This window comes from Lepidochelys kempii, chromosome 14 (assembly GCF_965140285.1).
Source record: "Lepidochelys kempii isolate rLepKem1 chromosome 14, rLepKem1.hap1, whole genome shotgun sequence".
NCBI lineage: Eukaryota > Metazoa > Chordata > Testudines > Cheloniidae > Lepidochelys > Lepidochelys kempii.
In genome coordinates this window covers 45,627,113-45,648,240 of record NC_136393.1, presented here as the reverse complement: position 1 = coordinate 45,648,240, position 21,128 = coordinate 45,627,113, and the positions used below count along the sequence as shown (strand labels likewise).

General features: G+C 48.4%; 1 protein-coding gene and 1 long non-coding RNA gene across 2 annotated transcripts; one reads left to right on the top strand and one right to left on the bottom strand.

The window, feature by feature from the left end:
- Positions 1-4,029: 4,029 nt before the first annotated feature.
- On the bottom strand, positions 4,030-8,537 carry LOC140897610 (uncharacterized). Its single transcript, XR_012154761.1, has 3 exons — positions 8,331-8,537; positions 5,910-6,012; positions 4,030-4,885 (listed from the first exon to the last, which is right to left on the bottom strand). It is a non-coding gene; the product is annotated as an uncharacterized LOC140897610 (long non-coding RNA).
- A 9,561-nt stretch (positions 8,538-18,098) lies between these two features.
- LOC140897677 (histone H2B 7-like) lies at positions 18,099-18,464 on the top strand. Its single transcript, XM_073310594.1, has one exon. It carries the CDS (start codon positions 18,099-18,101, stop codon positions 18,462-18,464), a length of 366 nt encoding a protein of 121 aa, XP_073166695.1.
- The last annotated feature ends 2,664 nt before the right edge of the window (positions 18,465-21,128 follow it).

Below are 21,128 nucleotides of genomic sequence, written 5' to 3'. Positions count from 1 at the left end.
GGGACTGATTGGTTGCCAGTTCACTGCAGTTTGCACACACCTGGATATATGCTAGCACAGTGACACCCCAGTCATGTTTTGGTTTGCCCCAGTGCAGGGGCTCTCAAACTTTTCAGACGACTGGAGTCTGATTTGTCTTGCCTTCCCCCAAGTTTCCCCTCACTCAAAACCGACTTGCTTACGCCATCAGACATAACCATACAAAAGCGTCACAGCACGCTAGTCCTGAAAAAGGGCTGACTTTCTCCTTGTTCCCCTATAACGATAAAATAAATCCATTGGAATATAAATAGCGTCCTTACATTTTCAGTGTATCGTCTACAGAGCAGTATAAACAAGTCACTTGTCTGTCTCAAATTTTAGTTTGCACTAAACTTTGCTGCTAGTGCTTTTTCTGCAGCCTGTTGTAAAACTAGGCAAATATTTCGAGGAGTTGATGTACCCCCCCCGGGAAGATCTCTGTGTACCCCCAGTGGGACACGTATCCCCGGTTGAGAACCCCTGCCCTAGTGTGGGCCACAAAGCAACCTCAGAGGCAAATATTTATGTCCTGGGAGAAATAGTGCTGGTGTTGCTCATGGGGCTTGAGCAGTGATGAGCTGCCAAAATCTTGACAACGGGTTCCCTCCTCACCCCACGAGGGGGTCGTTGCCCACCCCCGCCCCCCCAGGACTCCTGCCCCATCCAACCCCCTCCCCTGTCCCCTGACTGCCCCCAGAACCGGGCAGGAGGGTCTTGTGGGCCACTGTAGTGGGTGCCCACCCCACCCCTAAGAGCCGGAGGGACCTGCCGGGGGGCGAGGTGGGGAGTCCCGGCGGTGCTTACCTGGGGCAGCTCCCAGGAAGCATCCGGCAGGTCCCTCTGGCTCCTAGGGGCGGGGGAGCATAGCTGGGGGGGAGCAGGGGGAGCAGCCGCTCCCCCCACTGATCACATCAAAAGTGGCGCCTTAGGTGCCGACTCCCTGGGTGCTCCGGGGCTGGAGCACCCACGGGGAAAATTGGTGGGTGCAGAGCCCCCACCGGGAGGGCTGAGAAGCAGGCCGCGGCTTCTCGCTCAGGCCGAGGGTGGTGGAGGCGAGCTGGGGCGGGGAGCGGTTCCCTTGCGCCCCCCCACCCCGGGGTTACCTGCTGCGGCACGGGCGGCCCTCCTCGCGCCCCCTCCCCCCGCCCGAGCTCACCTCCGCTCTGCCTCCCTGGGCCTGAGCGGGAAGCCACCGCCTGCTTCTCAGCCCGCCCCGGCTTCCCACCGAACAGCTGATTCGCAGGAAGCAGCGTGGGGGGGCGCGGAGAAGCGGAGCGGGGCCCCGCGTTCAGGGGAGGAGGCGGAGGCGGAGCAGAGGTGAGCTGGGGCCAGGGGTGGGGTGGGGAGCTGCCAGTGGGTGCTCTGCACCCACCAAATTTTCCCCGTGGGTGCTCCAGCCCTGGAGCATCCCTGGAGTTGGCACCTAAGGCTCCACTTTGGGCCGCTTAAATTTAAAAGCCCGTTTAGAACCGGTTCTACCTCGCGGAACAACCGGTTCTAAAAGGGCATCTAAATTTAACAACCTGCTCCAGCTCAACACTGGGCTTGAGGAGCATCTGTCTAGATTATAATATTGCCAACCTCAAAGGTTGAAAAACCATGACTCAATCCCCTCTTTCCCCCCAAAAAATGTTGAGCTTGGCCCCAAACCCATGAGATTAAAAAAAAATGGAGCAGTTTTTTGGGGGTCTGTCCTCTGATATTTGAACTCCCTCCAGTGTGTGTCAATTAATGTTGCCCCCTCTCCCAAATGTGTGACTTTGGTCTCTGCTGCAGGTGTCCATCCGCCCATCTGAATATCCCCTGCCCAGCAATGAATTCTCCCCTCCCAAAACCCAGATCAATCCTGTCCCCCACTCCCAGATCTGACTGTCACCCAACCTCCACATCTGTCCTTCTCCCTTGTCTGCCCCCCTCAGCTCCTACCTGAATTCTGCCCTCAGATCTGCTGTCATCCAGCTCCCTCCATCAGTTCTGACCCCACATCTGCCCCTCAGACCCTATATCCCCTTTGCAGCTCCTGGGGTTCTTCAACACCTGAGCCAGATGAGCAGGAGAAAGAAGTGGACTCTCAGACCTGGCGGAGCTGCTGTAGTGGGGTCCCCGTTCCCAGGCTGCATGTTGCAGGGATGGGAAGGGGTGGGAGTGGGGGGGGGGGCAAAGCAGAGGAGCCATCCCATTGTTCATAGTAGGGGAAAGGAAGAAAAATGAGGGAATGGATTTGCCTTGAGCTGCTGGGTAGAGCTGAGCAAAAAAATCAATTTTTGATACAGTGACCAAACAAGAAAAAGGAAAAGAAAAGAAAAGAAATTGTTGCGGGTCAACCTGAAATGACTGTTTGCTTGTTTTCTTCTCAGCAAATATTCCAAAGCCATCTCACTTAAAATGACAATCTTCTTGAACTTAATTTTTTTTTCCAACCTGTGTTTGGCAAGCAAGGAGCTGGGAAAGGATTGAGATGCAATGAAGTAAAAAAAGGGACTCAACGTTTATTGCAAAATCAGGGATATTTCTGCTAGTTACAGAAAAGCAGGAAGGACACATTCTGAACAGAAATCCCCTCATTAACAGGTCTGGGGCATGCCTGGCACTGGGCTTTGTTTTATTCTGTGCATCTCACTGGAGTTTCCCATTGACTCACTTCACATTTATTTCATATTCCCGTTATTGCTGGGGTAGTCCCCACCCAAGCCATTGGCTTGTTTGTTAACTTGACTAAAGCAGGGATAGAGATGAGGAAGGGCCAGCCCATGAAGGGCCTGGAGCATCATTCTCATATGCCTCATGTCTCGTTCCCTTTCTGTCACAGAGCAGAGAGAATAGACCATACGTATGTCTACACAGCAACCAGACACCCATGGCTGGCCCATGCCAGCCAACTTGGTCTTGCGGGACGCAGCCTACCAGACTGTTTCATTGCTATGTGGACTTCTGGGCTTGGGCTGGAGTCTGAGCTCTGAGACCCTCCCGCCTTGTGGGGTTTGAGTGCCCTGCCTCAAGCTGGAGCACGGAAGTCTATACCGATATTTTTAGCTCCAGAGCCAGAGCCCTGCGAGCATGAATCAGCTGATCTGGGCTCCGGACTCTCTGCCGTGGCTTTTTAATTGCTGTGTAGACATACCCTACGCTGCTAGGAGAGTCTCCGCGGGAGCATGACCACAGAGACTAGGGAGTGAGTTTCACTTCCTCAAAGCTATTTAGGTACCTATCTCTTACTGAGAATCTGGGTCTAGGAGGTTAGGAAGAGGACAAGACGAAGCTCTGAGTGAACTAGGGAGTCTTCCAGGCTCATCAAAGCTAGAAAGGAAGGGCAGATCTGCACTGCATTTTGGAGCCCAAGGGAGTGAGAGACTCAAGCTCACGGGGCTGATGCTAGTGCTCTGAATGGTGCTGTGTGGATGGGGCTTTGAAATTGAGGCGTGGGCTCTGAAGCCCCTCCTCCTCCCCTGCCTTCAGACCTGAGCTGCAACGTCTACGCACGACGTTTTGGAGCCCTCGCGCACGCCCCGCTAGCCCGAGACCCTTGACCCAGGCTGGGATGATCCACACTGGGGCGTAGACATTCCTGAAGGGCTTGTCTCCATGCAACACTGCACCTGTTTAGCCACACCTGGGATTGAAGCCGCATGTAGTTCAACCCCTTCAAATGCCTGCGCGGACCCTCTTAAATCAAGACAAACGATGCTTTTAAAGTCAATTAGGAGCAAGTTTAAGCTAAAGCCAGTCTTGCCAACCCCTAGTGTTCAAAAATCGTGAGTCAGGGCTCCTCAAAAATCAGGAGATTTTAAAAAAAGATTGTTGTAGCAGCTAGTCATGGATCAGGACCATGTTGGGCAAGGTGCTATACAGACCCAGATTAGAAAATGACCCTTTGATGCAAAGATATTACAGTAATAAATGTTTTAATTTGTTGGAGACTTTAGGAGTCACATTTTCAATCTTTCCTCTGCAACTCGGAGGGCTGAAAACTTCTTTTAGGTATTGAATGAATCTTCTTATTCTGTTTGTGTTATTAACAGTTAATTAATAATTACCATCACTATTATTATTTTAACGGACTGATTTAATAAGAGCGCAGATCCGGATGGAATCATAAGAAAAAAAACACCAAATATCATGACAATCACAAGAAAACCACTTGTGCTGGCAACGCTTAAAATTGAGTCACACCGCTCTTAAGCCAAATTAAGATCATCCAGACTGGTGTTTGCTCCAGGTTCAAATTAAATCAGACCCTGGTGCAAAGCCTGCATGTAGACAAGGCTGCAGAGGCTCGGGGAGGCGGTGCAGGAAATGGCTAGAGAGAGGGGCACATTTCATGGGGGGGGGGTCCCAGTGGGATGTTTCCCCCCTAAGCCTCAAGGGATCAGTGTGAGGTGGACCCCTCCGCCCAAGTAGAAGAAGGGGAACATTTTTTCCCCATTGAAGGAGGCCAACATTATAGTCGTATGGTCATCTTCATAAAATTCCACCTGCCCCCCTTCATAATCAAGACAAACCCCGATTATCCCAGGCCTCCCACTATGGGGTTGGAGGGTCTCAGAGGAGCCCAATGCCTCCCTCCGAAGCCACCAGCGCCCTTGAGACCAGATCCCATCCTCAGGGCTAAGAGTGAGCCATTCCTTCCTCTGCACGGACTCTCTGGCAACCCCCACGGCCCACTCCCTCTGATCCCCAAACTCCACCTCCCAGTAATGTCTCCCTGAAGTGAACCCCTGGGTGCCCAGTACACAGGGAGCAAGATCAAATCTTTTGGGATTCTCGGGCAAGAACTCTTGTGGTATCTCTCCTGATCGCACAGATTTCCCGTCCGCAGACACGATGAGCCACGGGTTCGCGGTGTCAGGATCCAGAATCACATCCTCTGAGAGGGGTGAGAGAGAATCAGAGCGTTAGATCTGGCTGTGTACAGCACATGGGGTCCGAAAGATCTACAGATGCTGGGCTTCTCTCCCGTAGACCATCCCTGGGCAGTGCTCCAAGTATCTAGAGCTGAGAGGGCATCTGGCCAATATTGCCAGCAACCAGAGCTTCATGCGTTCCTCATGTATCTAGGCTCAACAGCCACAGCATTTGGGGTGCTCACCACCTGCATCCCATCTGGGAGTGCCTGGGAACTGTCATCCTCGAGGAATTGCTTTAGGAGACTCCTCAGCCACCAGCGTACCGGGGAAAGGGCATCCGCTCCTGTAGCCCCTTAGTGGTGGGGCTGGTCAAAAGTGTTCCTTCCACTGAAACTGTTCCAGTGGCAATTGTGGGGTTTGTTGAAACGGAAAGGTTCTGCTTTCCTTTATTTATTTTTTTAATTGCTATTTTTTCATTGGAAAACTAAACAACACACATCCGTGCAAAAAAAAACCAGCCCAGACTGATTATTTTTCCGCCGTTGGCCAAAACTTCTTCCATTTTCACTCTCCCTTCCACCTTCCCCCAGCCCAAAAATGTTGCTTTCCAGGTTGTTGTTTGTTTGCTGGCTTTTAAGAAAGGTAACATTTTTCAGCGCAGGGGCGGGGGTCGTCTCCAATTTTCCAGTCATCTCTACTTAACAGCATGGGGCCCTTCCCCTCTGCCCAAGGCCCCACCCCTCCTTTTCTGCCCCCTCTCACCCGCTGGAGCCCAGAGTGGGCACACACACACACACACACACACACACACACACCCCTGTGTGCCCCCAGCCCCAGTGCACCGGCTTCAGGGAGGAGCATGGGCGGGCCATGCAAGGCTGTTTGGGGAGGCACAGCCTTCCTCAGGTTATGCTATCCACCACGCATGCAAAAGCTTCCTCAGTCACTGGAGTGCACCAGGAAACTCATCGGCACCTCCAGTGGTTGTGAGAAAGCATCACACCATGGAGTGTTTTAGGCTCAGGGTTAGGATGGATTGATTACCTTTGAATTCCTCCAGAAGCTCACTTCTCTTAGGGAAAGTCCCATGGATGAGTTTTGGATCGGGAGCAAGAGTCATCTCTGCCTGAAACTTCCCTTCTGACTGCTAGAGATAAAAACAAACCAACCAACTAACCAACCAAACCCAGAGATTGATAATGCCTCTTCATCTGATTGTTCAATCCTAACAGGCTTTATCCTTGGTCTTTGCTTTGGTGTGTAAGCGCGGCGGGGTTGGTGTAAGCTTGAGTGTGACTGGGGGTGCCATCAGGAGAGGAATTAGTAAGGGTGAGACAGGGGGTGGCAGAGGAAGATCCAGGGAGGAACATGAACGTGGTCAAGTTCAGGCTGAATATTGGACAACGTCCAGATTGTGAGATGGGAAAGTATCAGGCTGTGGAATCGTCTCCCAAGAGAACTGCCAGGAGTGGCTGCTCCATCACTTTGGAGTGTGGACACAAGACTGGACAAAAACCTAGGAAATGGCCTGCAGGGAGAAATCTTGTCCATGGGTTGAAGGTGAAACTTCCCCTGGGGAAGGCTGGCTCCCTGTCCCATCTCTTCCACCCACGGCCCTGCCCACACTCTACCCCGGGCACTGCTCAATCCCCACCCCACCAGTGGCCGTGTCCCTCCTCTCCTCCACCCTCTCCTCTGTGGAGGCATGGCGGGGTGCGGAGGGGAGAAGTCGGCGGGGGGGTCTTGTGGGGGAAGGGTGGCGGAAAGGAGGGACACGGCCGGGACCTCCAGAGTGGGGGTGGAGAGGAGGAGAGGAGGGACTCCCCAGGCAGTGGTGGGGCCTCGGGGACGGGGTGGAGCAGGGAGGGGAAGAGTTGGAGCACAGACATGGCTTAGCCTCTCCTGGCCTATTATACCCACCACCTATGATCGTGCCCTAGCCCTGGGAAGATGAAACGGATGGTCTAACCGTGCCTTCCCCCTCAAAATTTATGATTCCTTGCAGTCCCTAGACAATCCACTACCTGTTCTTTGCAGTGTTGTTGTAGCCGGGCTGGTCTCAGGATATTAGAGAGACAAGGTGGAATTGATTGGGCCAACGTCCAAAGAAGAGCCCTGTGTAGCTTGCAGGCTTGTCTCTCTCACCAACAGAAGTTGCTCCAATCAAAGATATTACCTCCCCCACCACGTCTCTCTGTTTCACAACCCAGCATTTCAGGAGAACACACTCTGCCATGGGCGGCAGGTATCGTAGGCAGGGGGAGGCAGTGCCTCCCCAAACAGCCTAGCGTGGCCCCCGCCCAGGCTCTGCCTCCAGGCCAGGCCCCCTCCTGCTGTTCTCAGCGCTCTGCCCTGGCCCAGGTTGGCTGGCCTGCCTCCCGCAGGGACTTAGAGTGGCTGGTGCTGGGGCCGTGCTGCCCAGCTGCCCGGCGCTCCAGGGCTGGCCACTTTGCACACCAGAGCTGGAAACTTGCCCCCTGGCTGCCCAGCGCTGGGGCCAGGGGCAGTGGTGAGGAGCAAAAGGGGGGGGAGGGGTGGCAGAAGGGGAGGAGCCTCAGGCACTACGGGCGGGGCCAGGGGCTAGCCTTTCCCAACGGCTGGGTCACCGGCCGCCTCTGAGCCCTGCACTTAGCGGAGGAAAATATTTTCTGTAGATTTCCATTAGCCCTAACTGCATCTAAGGGTTGGGTATCATTTTTCAAAACATGACCAGATGACTTTGTTTAGTAGTCCCTGGAAAGTCATATCCTCTCAATAGCAGGTTAGGTGGCACAAGAAGGGACTTCTTGAGACCAGCCAGGGTAGAAGAAAAGCAAACCACCACAGCTTTCATTTGAATGGTGGGACTGAGGCTCTTCACACAACACACACTGAAGTGGGCACGGTCCACACAGACGTACAAGACTTGATGGCCAGACATGCTAAGAACTCAGAGCTTCCACAGCCTCTTTGTTTATTTGCAGCTTCTTCGAGGCAATTTTTTTCATTATTTACATGAAAAAATATTTTTTTTCATAATTTTGAGCCAAAAAAAATGAGAATTTGGCAGTTTGGGGCTGATTTTTGTGTGTGGCAGTTTTGGGGCAAAACTTTTTCAAGTGTTGGCACCTTTGTGGGGGGCTGAATATTTTTGGTGTGTATCTGAAAACTGAAAAATAAATCAGGTTTTCATTTTCTTTTAAGTCAAAATTTTCTGTAGAGAAAACAGACATCCCAATTTCCAGGCAGTTCTATTATTTGATACTCTTCCCAGAAAATAAAAAAAAAAAAATAAAGTACACTCTTGTTAAAAAGCAGGAATCAGCATTCAGAGACTTCACAAACCCATCCTGAGCAGACAGATTGTAATCCCTGTTAGAGACAAACCAGACGTCTGCTCTGATCAGAGGCTGTACAGCCGAGTCAAAGGAGCCCTCGCAAAGCAGTAACAGATTGACCAAACACACAGCCCACCAGATCCCTTACCTCCAAGCACAGGGTCTGCAGCTACTTCTCCGAAACTCCCCAATAGCCTTCTCAAGGACACTGGTTTGCAACTGGCTTATATACCTAGCCTCACAAACCCTCTGTTCCCAGCTCTCTCCCAGATTGCGAAACAAAATATATGTCCAGTTCGACAGGATTCCCCGCACGCCTGTTTGAGTTGAAGTTTCTCTGGCGAAAGATCTCTCTGCGCTCAGGGGAGGAGGTGTTTCTGCCTGGTTCCTCTGAGCACTGGGTGATGCAGACTCAGCAGAATTTGTGCTCATGGTTTGTAAACACCAGATTTCATACACAATCCCAGTGGTGCTGGAATACATTGAATAGTGGGGGTGCTGAAAGCCACCCCCTTTTCCCTTGTCTGTCCCCTACCCACAGAGCTGGGGCTGAGAGCAGAGTCATTTCTCTGGAAGGGTGGGACATGGATGGGGCCACAGCCGAGGGCAGGCGCTGGGCCAGCAGCAGGACCCTGGGCACAGGGCTGACAACCAGGACCCCAGGCGCGGGGCTGGGAGCCAGCATGCGGGACTGGGACCAGAGCCTCGGGAGCAGGGCCAGCAGCCAGGACCCCACATGGGGGCCAGAAGTGGAGCCCGGCTGTGGGGCCAACAGCTGGGACCCTGGGTGGGGGTCTGGGAGCGGAGCCCCATGTAAAACCCCTGCACCCCAAATCCCGCGCCTATGTACAATCTAGACAGCTGGGTGGAACAGCTTCCTGTTGGAGTATTTTCCTCGATTCACAGAAGGCAGAACTCCTTCTGTGAAGTTCAGTTCCAATCTCCTCTTCACAGAAATTAACTGAGCCTTGAGCAAGGTTTCCTGGAATGGGCTTGTGCATGTCCTTTGGCTGATTGCATTGTGTCAATTTGAATCAGTCTGTAGGTCAGAGTTAGAGACTTTGGATGACTCAAACAAGAATACCCCATGAGGTGGGGGGGGCCTCATTGAGAGATCACTAGACTGGGCCTCAGGAGACCTGGGCTGTAGTCCGGATGACCTTCCTGCCTCAGCTTCCACACATGTCAAACAGCGATGATGCGAATAACCTCCTTTGCAAAGTGCTACATAAGAGCTAGATATTATCATTAAAGTGAGTGTGTTCCCCGAAGTTGGAAAAGCCACATTCACCCGTGGCATAACTCCTCGGCAGCCAATGGTGTTATCACTGGGATGCATCTGACCCTGAGGAAATCCCTCCATGCAGATCAGAATGCAAACTCCTTGCTTTGCCTGAGAGGTCCATTGGCCATTGACCCTTGGAAGCAAAGGGTTGATGGCCCATTGAAATCAACAGTGAGTCTTTCCACTGATCGTCACAGGTGCTGGATCTTATCAATTAAATGGCACAATGACCTGATGTAGGGTAGGGAGACACACGCTAAGCGAGTGCAATTGCTACCATGTTGGCAACACTTGTGCGCCATCGCTTGTGGACCTGAGGGGTGGCACTAACATAACACATGCTCGTGATGGTGCAGGTGTAGAAAATACCAGATCTAGTGTAGACTGACTCCAAGAGACAACTCTAGGCTTCCCCGCCTCCCCACAGAAAATGTTCCTACTAGGGAAAATCTCCACGCTATTCCAGTGCTTCTCAAACTGTGGGTCGGGTTGGGACCCCAAAGTGGGTCGCAATCCCATTTTAGTGGGGTTGCCAGGGCTGGCTTAGACTTGCTGGGTACTGGGGCAAAAGCCCAAGCTGAGCGCTTCCGCTCTGGGTGGCGGGACTCAGGTTACAGGCCCCCTGCCTGGGACTGAAGCCCTTGGACGGTGGGGCTTTGGCTTTGTTACCCACACAAAATTCTCTGTCACTTGCTCACTCTAGGGCACCCACCTTTACCCAGTTCCAGGGCTCAAGGCTTCCACCTTTACCTAGTTCCTAGGGTTCAAGGCGTAACCCTCTTAATTTAGGCACTCATTTTTATCCCGTTCCTAGGACCCAGGCGTAACCGTATGTTCTAGGGCACCCACCCTTACCCAGTTCCTAGGGCTCTGGCGTAACCCTGTCAATTTAAGCACCCATTCCCTCCGAGCTCCGGGCAGACACCAGTTCCCTCTGGGCCCCAGGCTTAATCTTTTGTGGGCTTACGGGGGTCTTTTACCAGTGAAAGAGTCTTACACAGTAATATCCTACTTAACATCTATTTATTAACAATTACCAAAACCAGAATACAATGCTACACATACAATAAGGCAGTAAGGCAGATGAACTTTTCTTGATGGCCAGTCGGGATCAGGTCCATCTGGGGGACTCCAGTTTCTGTACGGTGTCATTGCCAAAGTGTTGAGGTCTGGCAGCTCTGATCTTTGGGACTGTGTCCTGGAGTTGGTTCCCCAAAGAACTTCCTTTTGGACCCCAGTTTTTATAGTGAAACTTGAGTCCTGCTTAGCTGTACCTCAACCAATCATTTTACTAAAATTTTACTAACCAATCCTAACAAAATTCTCCAACCAATCATAACCCAAAACCTTAATTAATTTACACCTAGCAAAATTAATTATATGGCAGACAGAAACAATCAAAGGACCAGACAGAGATCATACAGACAAACAATAAGGAAGTGGGGACCATAATGACAAAACAATACAGAAATGAGGATTTCCCAACCACAACTACTGATAAGTGGTCTCTTGCCAGACAGGATGCCATCAAACTAAGTTTTCTTTAACCATCTTAAGATCTGTTTCTTTATCTGGTGATAGTAGGTGCCATTGGGTCAGGATCTCCTTCTTAACAACCTGATATTACATTGTTTTAATCTAATTTAGATGGAATGTGAGGATGTGACTTCCTGCTTCTCAGCTAACGGCGGCTGCTCTTTTAATCTGGCTGCAGACAAAGGCAGTAGGCTTTCAGCCTTACGATAAGGCTATAGGCCAAACAATATGGCATCCGATGAAGTGAGCTGTAGCTCACGAAAGCTTATGCTCAAATAAATTGGTTAGTCTCTAAGGTGCCACTAGTACTCCTTTTCTTTTTGCAATATGGCTACAGGAAAAGGCCTTATCCTTACAGTTCCACTCCCCTACCTGGGGTGGTAGGGCTCGGACAGGCTCAAGCTGCGGCCCCACTCATGGAGTCCTGTAGTAATTTTTGTTGTCAGAAGGGGGTCGTGGTGCAATGAAGTTTGAGAACCCCTGGGCTATTGTATAGCCAGAGAATAGTGATTGTGAAGGGGCAGCTAAGGATCATTCACTGAAGGGTAGAAAATAGAGTTGGTCAAGAAATGTGGCTTTTTGTTTATTTGTTTGTTCCCCTTCCCCCTCCACTTGGGTTAATTTTACACAGAAAAGGGGGGAGGTTGCCTACGTTCTGAGTGGAGAATGTTGCCTTTTTTGTAAAAACAACAGCAAAAAAACCCCCATGAAAACCAGAAAACTCACCAGGCAGCAAAACATTTCAGCTGAAAAATGCACCAAACCACACAGGATTTTGGCTAGCAGCATTGCTGCAAACTGGAAAACTTTCGATTTGGGAGTGACAAAAATAAATAAATAAATAAAGTAAATATGAGGAAAGCAAACAGCCATTTTGTGCAAGAAAAAAAAAGTGAATTTCATCAAAAATCCAATTTTCCAGTGAAAAGAGGTTTTGATGGAAATATTTGACCAACCCTAGTAAAAATCATCTCAAGAACATTGTGATTCTCATTAAAAACCTATAAAAAACCCTGGTAAAGACTGAGACTGTATTGCATAGACAGGCCAAATAAACAGGGATGGCTGATTGGGGACAGCAGCCGTAGGCCCAGTTTATAAGATGATGCAACATATTTGCATCTAGTTTCCTTCTAGGATCCAGTTCCCAGTGCAACAATACCTTATCTGGGAGGAACAATTGCATCTCTCTAGCCCTGCTAGTTTTTCCTGTCCCTAGTGCCACATACTTTCCCTGAGAGCTTTTACCAGTTTGAGGGCAGGGACCAATTGTCCTCTGAGAGATGTCAAAGGATAAGACCAAATCTCCCTCATTTGGAGCGTCTTTTCCTGTGTTTTAGGGAGCCCCCAGGGATTAGAATTAGATGAAAAATGGGGTGGGGGGGGAGTTGCATTAAAATGAAATTTCCAAGTTATTTTCATTTCAAAGTGTTTGGAAATACCCAGGTTTAGAACTCTGTTTTTCTCTCTCTCTCAGAAACTTTCTTGGAAATGATTGAGATCCAATAAAGTGAGTGGTAGGTTCTGTAAAATCCGGGGTATTTCTATCAAATACAGAAAAGCAGGGGAAAGTGACTTACACAAAGAACAAATATGACACATTTTAAACACAATTCCCCCACGAAATAAACCTCGAGTGAGATGCACACAGAGCATGTTTTTATTCTGTTGTATCTCACTCACTTCACTTTTGTTTCATGTTGTTCCCATTATTTCTGGTGTATGCACCACACCAGCTGTTGGGTCCTTTGCCTAATTGCTTAAGCAGAAACCACAAGGTATGATGGGTCGTTGGCATTTGTCCTGTGTTCTTCATGTACTTTAGTCTTTCTATCACACATTCGATTGGTCAGTGGGGAAAAAGAAAAAAAAAAGCAAAAAGCCTGGACTGAGGCTTTCAAGCATCTGCTGTGGATTAAAAATAAATGCGGAAACCAACCTTCTGCTTCCATTAATACACCGACCTCAAAAGGAGTCCCACACAGCAAACCAGAATGTGTTATAAGAACGCTTTTAATGACCAGTTTCCCAGGCATACCGTACGTCTACACTGCCATAAAAGACACGCAGCACAAGGGCTGGGTCGAGGCTTGCAGGGCTGACTGAGGCTTGCAGGGCTATACAATTGCATTGTAGACATATGGGCTTGGGCCAGAGCTTGAGCTCTGAGCTCCCACAAGAGGGGAGGGTCTCAGAGCCTGGTCCCACACATCTAGGCTGCAGTTCTAGCCCTGCAGCTCAAGCGTGTGTCAATTAACCTGGGTTCTGAGACTTGGCGTTGTGGGTTTTTATCACAGTGTAGACATAAACCATAGAGTCTAGGCACCAAGGGACTAGGAAGGGCCCATTTCTCAATTACAGTGAGGCAATTATATATAGGGGAAACTCAAGAAACTCTTGACTGTCCCCAAGTGAGCTCAGCCATGAAGGCATCTGAGTCTTGCTGCCTCCTGGGGAATTCCCCTACACACGCCCTGTCCCCGCACAGCCAGATTCCCCCTGGCTTTGTGACAGTGAGAGACTACCATGGTCTATCTCAATGACAGAGAGACATACAAGGGTACTGGTGGGATGGCTGCTGTCTTGGCCAATAGTTACACACAGCAGTGAGTGTGGATGTAACTGGTCTTTCAATATGGAGTGTAGACACACATACCCTATGCACCGCTGCAAGAGTGGGCAAGGCTGTAGTCCAGAATTAGAGCGTCTACAAAGGAGCTACTATGGAATAGTTGTTCAGGCTACTTCCCAGCGTAGACAAGCCCTTAGTCTTGGATACCAAGGAGCTGCCTTCTCTGCCACTGGGCAAGTATTTTGTGACTCATGTTAAGACAGGTTTCAGAGTAACAGTTGTGTTAGTCTGAATCCGCAAAAAGAACAGGAAGACTTGTGGCACCTTAGAGACTAATAAGTGTATTAGAGCATAAGCTTTCGTGGGCTACAGCCCACTTCATTGGATGCATATAATGGAACATATAGTAAGAAGATATATATATATATATATACATACAGAGAAGGTGGAAGTTGCCATACAAACTGTAAGAGGCTAATTAATTAAGATGAGCTATTATCAACAAGGAACAAAACTTTTGTAGTGATAATCAAGATGGCCCATTTAGACAGTTGACAAGAAGGTGTGAGGATACTTAACATGAAGAAATAGATTCAATGTATGTAATGACCCAGCCACTCCCAGTCTCTATTCAAACCCAGGTTAATTGTATCTAGTTTGCAAATTAATTCAAGCTCAGCAGTTTCTCCTTGGAGTCTGTTTTTGAAGCTTTTCTGTTGCAAAATTGCCACCCTTAAGTCTTTCGCTGAGTGGCCAGAGAGGTTGAAGTGTTCTCCTACTGGTTTTTGAATTTTATAATTCCTGATGTCAGATTTGTGTCCATTTATTCTTTTACACAGAGGCTGTCCGGTTTGGCCAATGTACATGGCAGAGGGGCATTGCTGGCACATGATGGCATATATCACATTGGTAGATGTGTAGGTGAACAAGCCCCTGATGTAATTAGGTCCTATGATGTGTGTCACTTGAATAAATATGCGGACAGAGTTGGAATTGGACTTTGTTGCAAGGATAGGTTCCTGGGTTAGTGTTTTTGTTGTGTGGTGTGTGGTTGCTGGAGATTATTTGCTTCAGGTTGGGGGGCTGTCTGTAAGCGAGGACTGGTCTGTCTCCCAAGATCTGGTCGGGGTTCTAGGCATGTGTCTGCACAGATCTGTTCCTGGGCTTTTTCAGGGAGTTTCTTGAGCAGATGGTGTAGTTTCTTTTGGTAATCCTCAGTGGGATCAGAGGATAATGGCCTATAGAATGTCGAGTTAGAGAGCTGCCTAGCAGCCTCTTGTTCATATTGCAACTTATTCATGATGATGACAGCACCTCCTTTGAAGATAGTTGGTCTTCATCTCCCTCTAGTCACTGGTCTATGTACTACACCCTTTAATAAGCCTAGTCCTTTAGTACCCAGTGTTAGCGGCTGGTGCTTTTAGAGTTGAAGGACTCAGGTTCAAACCTCACTATTTCCATAATTTAACCGCAGCTCCCTACAGTGGAAGCTTTTGTAGAAGCTGCTCTTCCATCCCTGCTTCCCTGCTAGGGCTGCTTTCAGAGCAGAGACAAAGCAGGAAAGGGAAGATGAGGAAGCCACTATATTCAGTCCCCTGCGTTGACATCACACCCAGCTCTCCAGCCGCACACAGACAGGGAGAATGGAGGAGACTGTGCCTGTGAGCGGGGATACAGAGTCCTCTACAGTCCAGAAGAGAAATGACACATTTTAGATACACTATTCAGCTGGTAGAAGAAGTAATCCTAGTATCAACTCCAGCCCTGGACGAGAAAGGAAGTGGTAGCCTTGAAGAGAGAGGGCTCAGTGGACATTTCTCTGAATGCTGGTATTTAAAACAGCACGTCAATGTCTACTGGAACTAGAGCATCAGCGTTAAGGTGTTTTGGGTGCTGTTTCTATTCAATATAGAGAGTTTCTATTCAATGTTATGTGTGTGTGAGAGAGAGAGACAGAGAGAGAGAGAAATGGCTGTTTGTGTGATCGTAGCTTGTGATTTCCTTAGTTTGGAATGTTTCTATTTGTATTTTTGTGGTGGGTTTTATTTTGATATGAACGTAGAAGCTTTAGCTGGAAAGTAATTAAAGGGGTTTGGGGTTTTTTTTTGAGGGGGATTGGAAGAAAAAGTTCCACATGGGAACTTACCCTTTTATAGGGTCCCATAGTTTTAATCATTTCTTTCTCCAGGTTAGGTGGCTGAGCATCTGGTGGCTGGAACAAGTGAAAGAGACAAAACTAGTATATTATAATTCTGTATACTGTATTGTAATAGCCCATAGAAGTCCCAGGGGCTAGATCACACAAAAAGTCCCCATGGAAAATGTTGGCTTTTTATCTCCCATTTCCCCCCATATTTTTCTTTTTGTTTTGTTTTGTTTTTCAGCAACCAAAAATTCTCAGCCAAAAACTGCTGAAAAACAAACAAACAAACAAAAAACCCAAAAGTTTGACAACAATTTTTTAAAAAAATTTTGTCTAATTTTTTTTGTTTCAGTTTCCTGATTGGAAATTGAATTTTTTTCAGTTAAATTAGACAAATTCTGATATTGAAAATAATATATTAAAAAAGTTTTGAGGGAAATTGTTTTGACCAGCCCAACTCGAGCCCCAGTGTGTTAAGCTCTTAGTACAAACATGTCAGGAAAAGACAGCCTCCACTTCTCAAAATTTACAATCTCAATAGACATCTAGAGACAAGTGGATATAGCAAAGGATTGGTGAAGGAGCACAAGTGAACCATAAGATTTCATGCTGCCTGGCCCAATTTTATGGCAATGTTTTTAAAAATGTGGTTAAGGTAGTCCCTTAAAAGGAGATTGAACATTTGCAATCAAAATCAAATATTCAATCAAAAAAAATGGAAAATTGGGTTTTGGCCAAAAAAAAAGTAGAAAAATCAAATGCCTGAAAACCAAAATATGGAAACTGAAAAATTTCCATGCAGAAACACTTCCATGGTATCTCAGATGGAGCAGTCCAGAGAGAGACTGGTTGTATAGGTGTGGAGAGGTGAACGTTAGAGTCGGTGAGACCCCCACCCACCCACTCTGGCCAGTCCCCTCTTAGCAGGAGACCATGGCCGGGAATCTCCCTCTCCCTCCAGCCACTAATTCACTAATTTCGTATTGGAGAGACCTGATGGAAAACTAGCTGAGCTGAAAGCCGACCCCAGCATGTCTTTGCTGCTCTTCTGCTGGACCTGGCTGGAAACTTACTGTATTGTCGCCAGACCTCTTTTTCTTCCATATATACTGCTCTATAGGCACACAGCCTTTCAGTCACCTGGGCTTGTGCCTATATTTGCTCCCCCCGGCAGCCTCAGAATCTCCTTTTTGGGTGAACTTTGCACCCAGGGAGCAAAGGGGCAAGAATGAAGCAGACAGCTCTTGTGTGCTATCAATGCCAAGTGAATCGCTATCAGGCAGAGCAACCAACCAACATCTTCATAGAGAGGTTGATCTCCTCTAGCTCTATGCTGGTAGATTCTCAATGATTTAAACAGAAGAACACCATATTTAAATGGTTTTGTTTAAGTTCAAACTACTTCCAACAAAGTCTGATGTCAAGCCAAAAATCTGGGAAAATGAAAAGGGAATGGGGGAAAGTATTTAGAAAAGAAGAAAGACAACAACAGGGGATCTCTCTGGTCAAAGGTTTTGAGTCCTGGGTGCCTACAGTTAAAGTCTTAAATACATAAGTAAACTCCAAAAATCTGTAGGCTCCCCATCCCCCCCCAAAAAAGTTCTAAGTTATCAGCAGCATCTATTCACCTCAGGAGTAGCTGCTGGGTGGACAGTGGTTTTAGAATCAGGACACCTGTTCAGACACCTAGGAATAGATTTAGAAACCTAATTTCAGACACATAGAGAGAGAGAGATTAGATGAAATGATTTTTCCCCCAGGCAAGTTAATTGTTTAATAAAGGACAGAGATGACAAAGGTTAAAAAAATCCATTGACCCCTGCAAAAGAAGCCACATGGCTCTTTTGTACAGATGGCAAGTGCTGATCAAAACTTCTATTTTCTGTCAACCTGAAACTGTGTACCAAGAGTCAAAAGGCCAGTGGTCAGAACTGCACGGAACTGGTTCTTGTTACATCTATGATTCACATGTAAAAAGTGAAAATAAAATGATTTTTTTTAAAATATGGGAAAACAAGATAACTTCCAACACGCTAGAAATTCTCCAATGGAAATTTAAATCGTAAATATTCTGACTTTTACAAAGCTTTGTTGGAACCGTAGAGGATCAAACTGCTTTGTTGAGAGTGGGCTAATCTAAGAAGAAAGTCTGAGACAACACTAGATTATATCAATTATGCCGCCTTCTCAGTAGCAGATAGTGAACAGAGCCGTCATGTTCAGGCGATCAGACTTGACGCGCGAACGAGCAGTGGCTAGAAAAGGTGAGGACCGAAGAGCTTTCAGTCTTCATTCAGGTCGGGCAACAATCTATATAAAGAGGAACTCCGAGGGGCTTGGTGTCTTTTTATGTTGATTAGAAGCGAGAAGGGGAGTGAAGATGTCTGCGCGTGTGCCGAAGAAAGGGGGAAAGAAGCTGATTGCGGAAAGTGCGAAGAAAGGGGATAAGAAGCGTAAGAAGAGTCGCAGAGAGTCGTATTCAATTTATGTCTACAAGGTGCTGAAGCAGGTCCATCCGGACACGGGCATTTCTTCCAAGGCCATGAGTATTATGAATTCTTTCGTGAGCGATCTTTTCGAGCGCATCGCTGCAGAGGCGTCGCGCTTGGCTTTGTACAATAAAAGGTCGACCATCAGCTCTAGAGAGATCCAGACGGCGGTCCGCCTGCTCTTGCCTGGGGAGTTGGCGAAGCATGCTGTGTCGGAAGGCACTAAGGCTGTGACCAAATATACCAGCTCTAAATAAAGTTTTGCGTGCCGTGGCTGTGTTAAGGTGAAACCATCCACCGAATTAAGACCCAAAGGCCCTTTTAAGGGCCACCCACTTTTCCCATAAAAGAGCTGCTCATAGTAAGGGAAAGTAATCTAATTAAATCAGTTACTGATTGAGGTTTCATCAATTAAATACTCATCATTTTTGATTGTAGAGATGGGATAAAAGCAATATTGGGGAAGGAAACTGGTAAAAAGGTTGTTTCTTAACCTATCCGCATAAGAATCCTTCGTGGAAATTAGGTTTGGTTTATAAAATAAGGTTTACCGTGCTATAAAGTCTTTGCGTAGTAGATATTCTGACCGTTTAATAATCTTGCCTTTTATACTGAAATACAGGAATCAAACGCAGCTAGAGAATTTTTTTTTAAATAAACTTCAACTTGTTTTTATGAATATTGCAAACTCTTGAAACGTTTTCATTCGCAAAGGACTTGGAGACCAAGGACTCTTCATTTCCCAAAGGCTGAAAAAGCAGCAGCCCCAAAGCTATAACGAAACAAAAAACACCACAAGCCGAAATGAAAGGGGATGGGGAAGGAATAAAGTATAAACTGCTTTCATCTTCCTCCAAATAACCTGAAGCCACCTGGCTCTTTCTCTCTCTATACCCCTTCTTAGCCCTATGTTAACAAAATCCCCGGATAAAATTTCAGTCTAAAATGGTTGTTTTCCTTTCCGACAATTGCAGCCTGCTGTCACTGTAAAATACCCACACTGTCTGCACGGGGCTGTCGCAGGAGCCTGGGCATAGCCGTGGAGTGATGCTAACTAAGCAGCAACCTACTTGTAAATCTACAGTTAAGGTGCAGACCGCTCGCAAATACACCAGGATTACGCGGGGCAAGATCCACTCCCTGCCTTTCCAGCTGCGGGAAAACCAACCGCGCTCAGAAATATACCGGGCGGATGGCGGCTCCTCCTGCTTGAGATCACTGGTGGTGGTTATAAAACAGCTTCATCAGGTCGGGGCGGCAGCACGCGCGTGACGATTATCTGATGGGGGAGCAGGTCCTTTGGGCTGTGGAAGTCTTTTCGAAAGGCAAATTCCTCCTAAATCTTAAACTGGAGCTTTTCTAAGACAGGGCCACCTACCTACCTCCCCTGCTCCCCCCACATGTACATATTCTAATCTGCCCTTGAAAACGCCGGAATCTTGGCCCTCCACCCCAGCTAGCCCTGGCTTCAGTGGGGGGCAGAGACAGGGCAGTCCTGTCCCGTCCTTGAACCCCTCCCCGGCCACGGGTAGCCACGGAAACCTTTCGAGCATCCTGACATGACAGTATTATGGGCAATACCAGAATGCACGTAATACGTGGGGATTTAGGTTGTTCCCAGACTATTTGTACGTTTCCTCCACCCGTTACATCACATTCTGAGATAAGGCTGTGAAGAATTCTGGGGTTTAAAATTTTCATAGTTCGATACACACAACTGCTATGATTTCTGGTCACTTGCTCACCATATCTGTTGGGGGGGGGGGTTTCCACACTCGTTCCCGTCAGACACTGAGAGAGGTTCCATCATATTTAACCGTATAGCAAACCTGATCGCATATCTCGTCTCTTTCTAAAGGGCAGGGGGCAGACCTGAAAGCCTATTTCTGGTTTCCGAGCGCACCCACTATTTTCTGTTGAAATCAAAAGGAGATTTACCGGAGTGAGCAATGCAGTATTTGGTCCTAAACAATGCACATCAGGGCCTTCGTGCTTAAAGCTCTTCTGGAAATGGTTTAGGGTGGCTCTTAAAAGAGCCGTTGTTGTTTCGTTGCGGTGAATCAATAGATCGGTTAAGATTTCCCCTGGGGAGCCATTGCCCCGCGAGCAGAGGAAACCGCAGAAGTCTTGCCAGCTCCTTTGCCTTCGGCCACGTTCCTCATCTTCCCGGGGGCCTTTGTCCCCGTGCCTTTGTTTTTCTTCTTGATCTTTTTAGCTTCCTGGTTGGCAGGCGGCTTTTTATCTGCTTGTCTCTTCTGCTTTGCCGGCTTCTTGGCCTCCTTGGTCTTGGGCAGCTGCAGAACGAGCTGCGTTTTGCCGACGCCTGGTTCTTTGCAGAGCTTGTAAGAGCCTGGAGCCCCCGTCACTCCAGGCACCTTGCACAGGATGTTGTTGGTGACCAGCTTCTTGAGCGCCGATTTGATGCGGCTTTTGTTCCTCTGGACGTCGACTCCCGTCGCCGCCAGCTCCTTCTCGATGGCCACCAGGGAGAAGCCCTTGCGGCTCTTGGAGAAATCCACGCTCCACAGGATGAGCTGGGCAAAAGCCGGCCGCTGTCTTCGAGGCGGCTTCTTCTTCCTTCTCTTCTTTTTCCTTTGGCTGGTTGGAGCTGGAACTGCAGCGGGAGCTTCCGCTGTGGTTTGCGCTGCATTCATCTCGGCCAAGAGGGGGGCGCCGCTTCTCCAGCCACCAGCACCGCTCCGGTTCCTATTGCTTGGAAGCCTATTGGCTAGCTGCTCCAAGTCGCTGCTCTCGCCGCTCCAGCCGCAGACTAGAAGCCAGGGCTGCTGCCTGCGGCTAATTATAGCCTGGACCCGGACGCAACCGAATCAACCTCCCGGCCCTCCTGCCTCCGCAGCTCTAGGTTCCCCTCCAAAGCACCGAGAACCCGAGTTTCTAAGAGCCCAGGAGGCCTCCTGTCA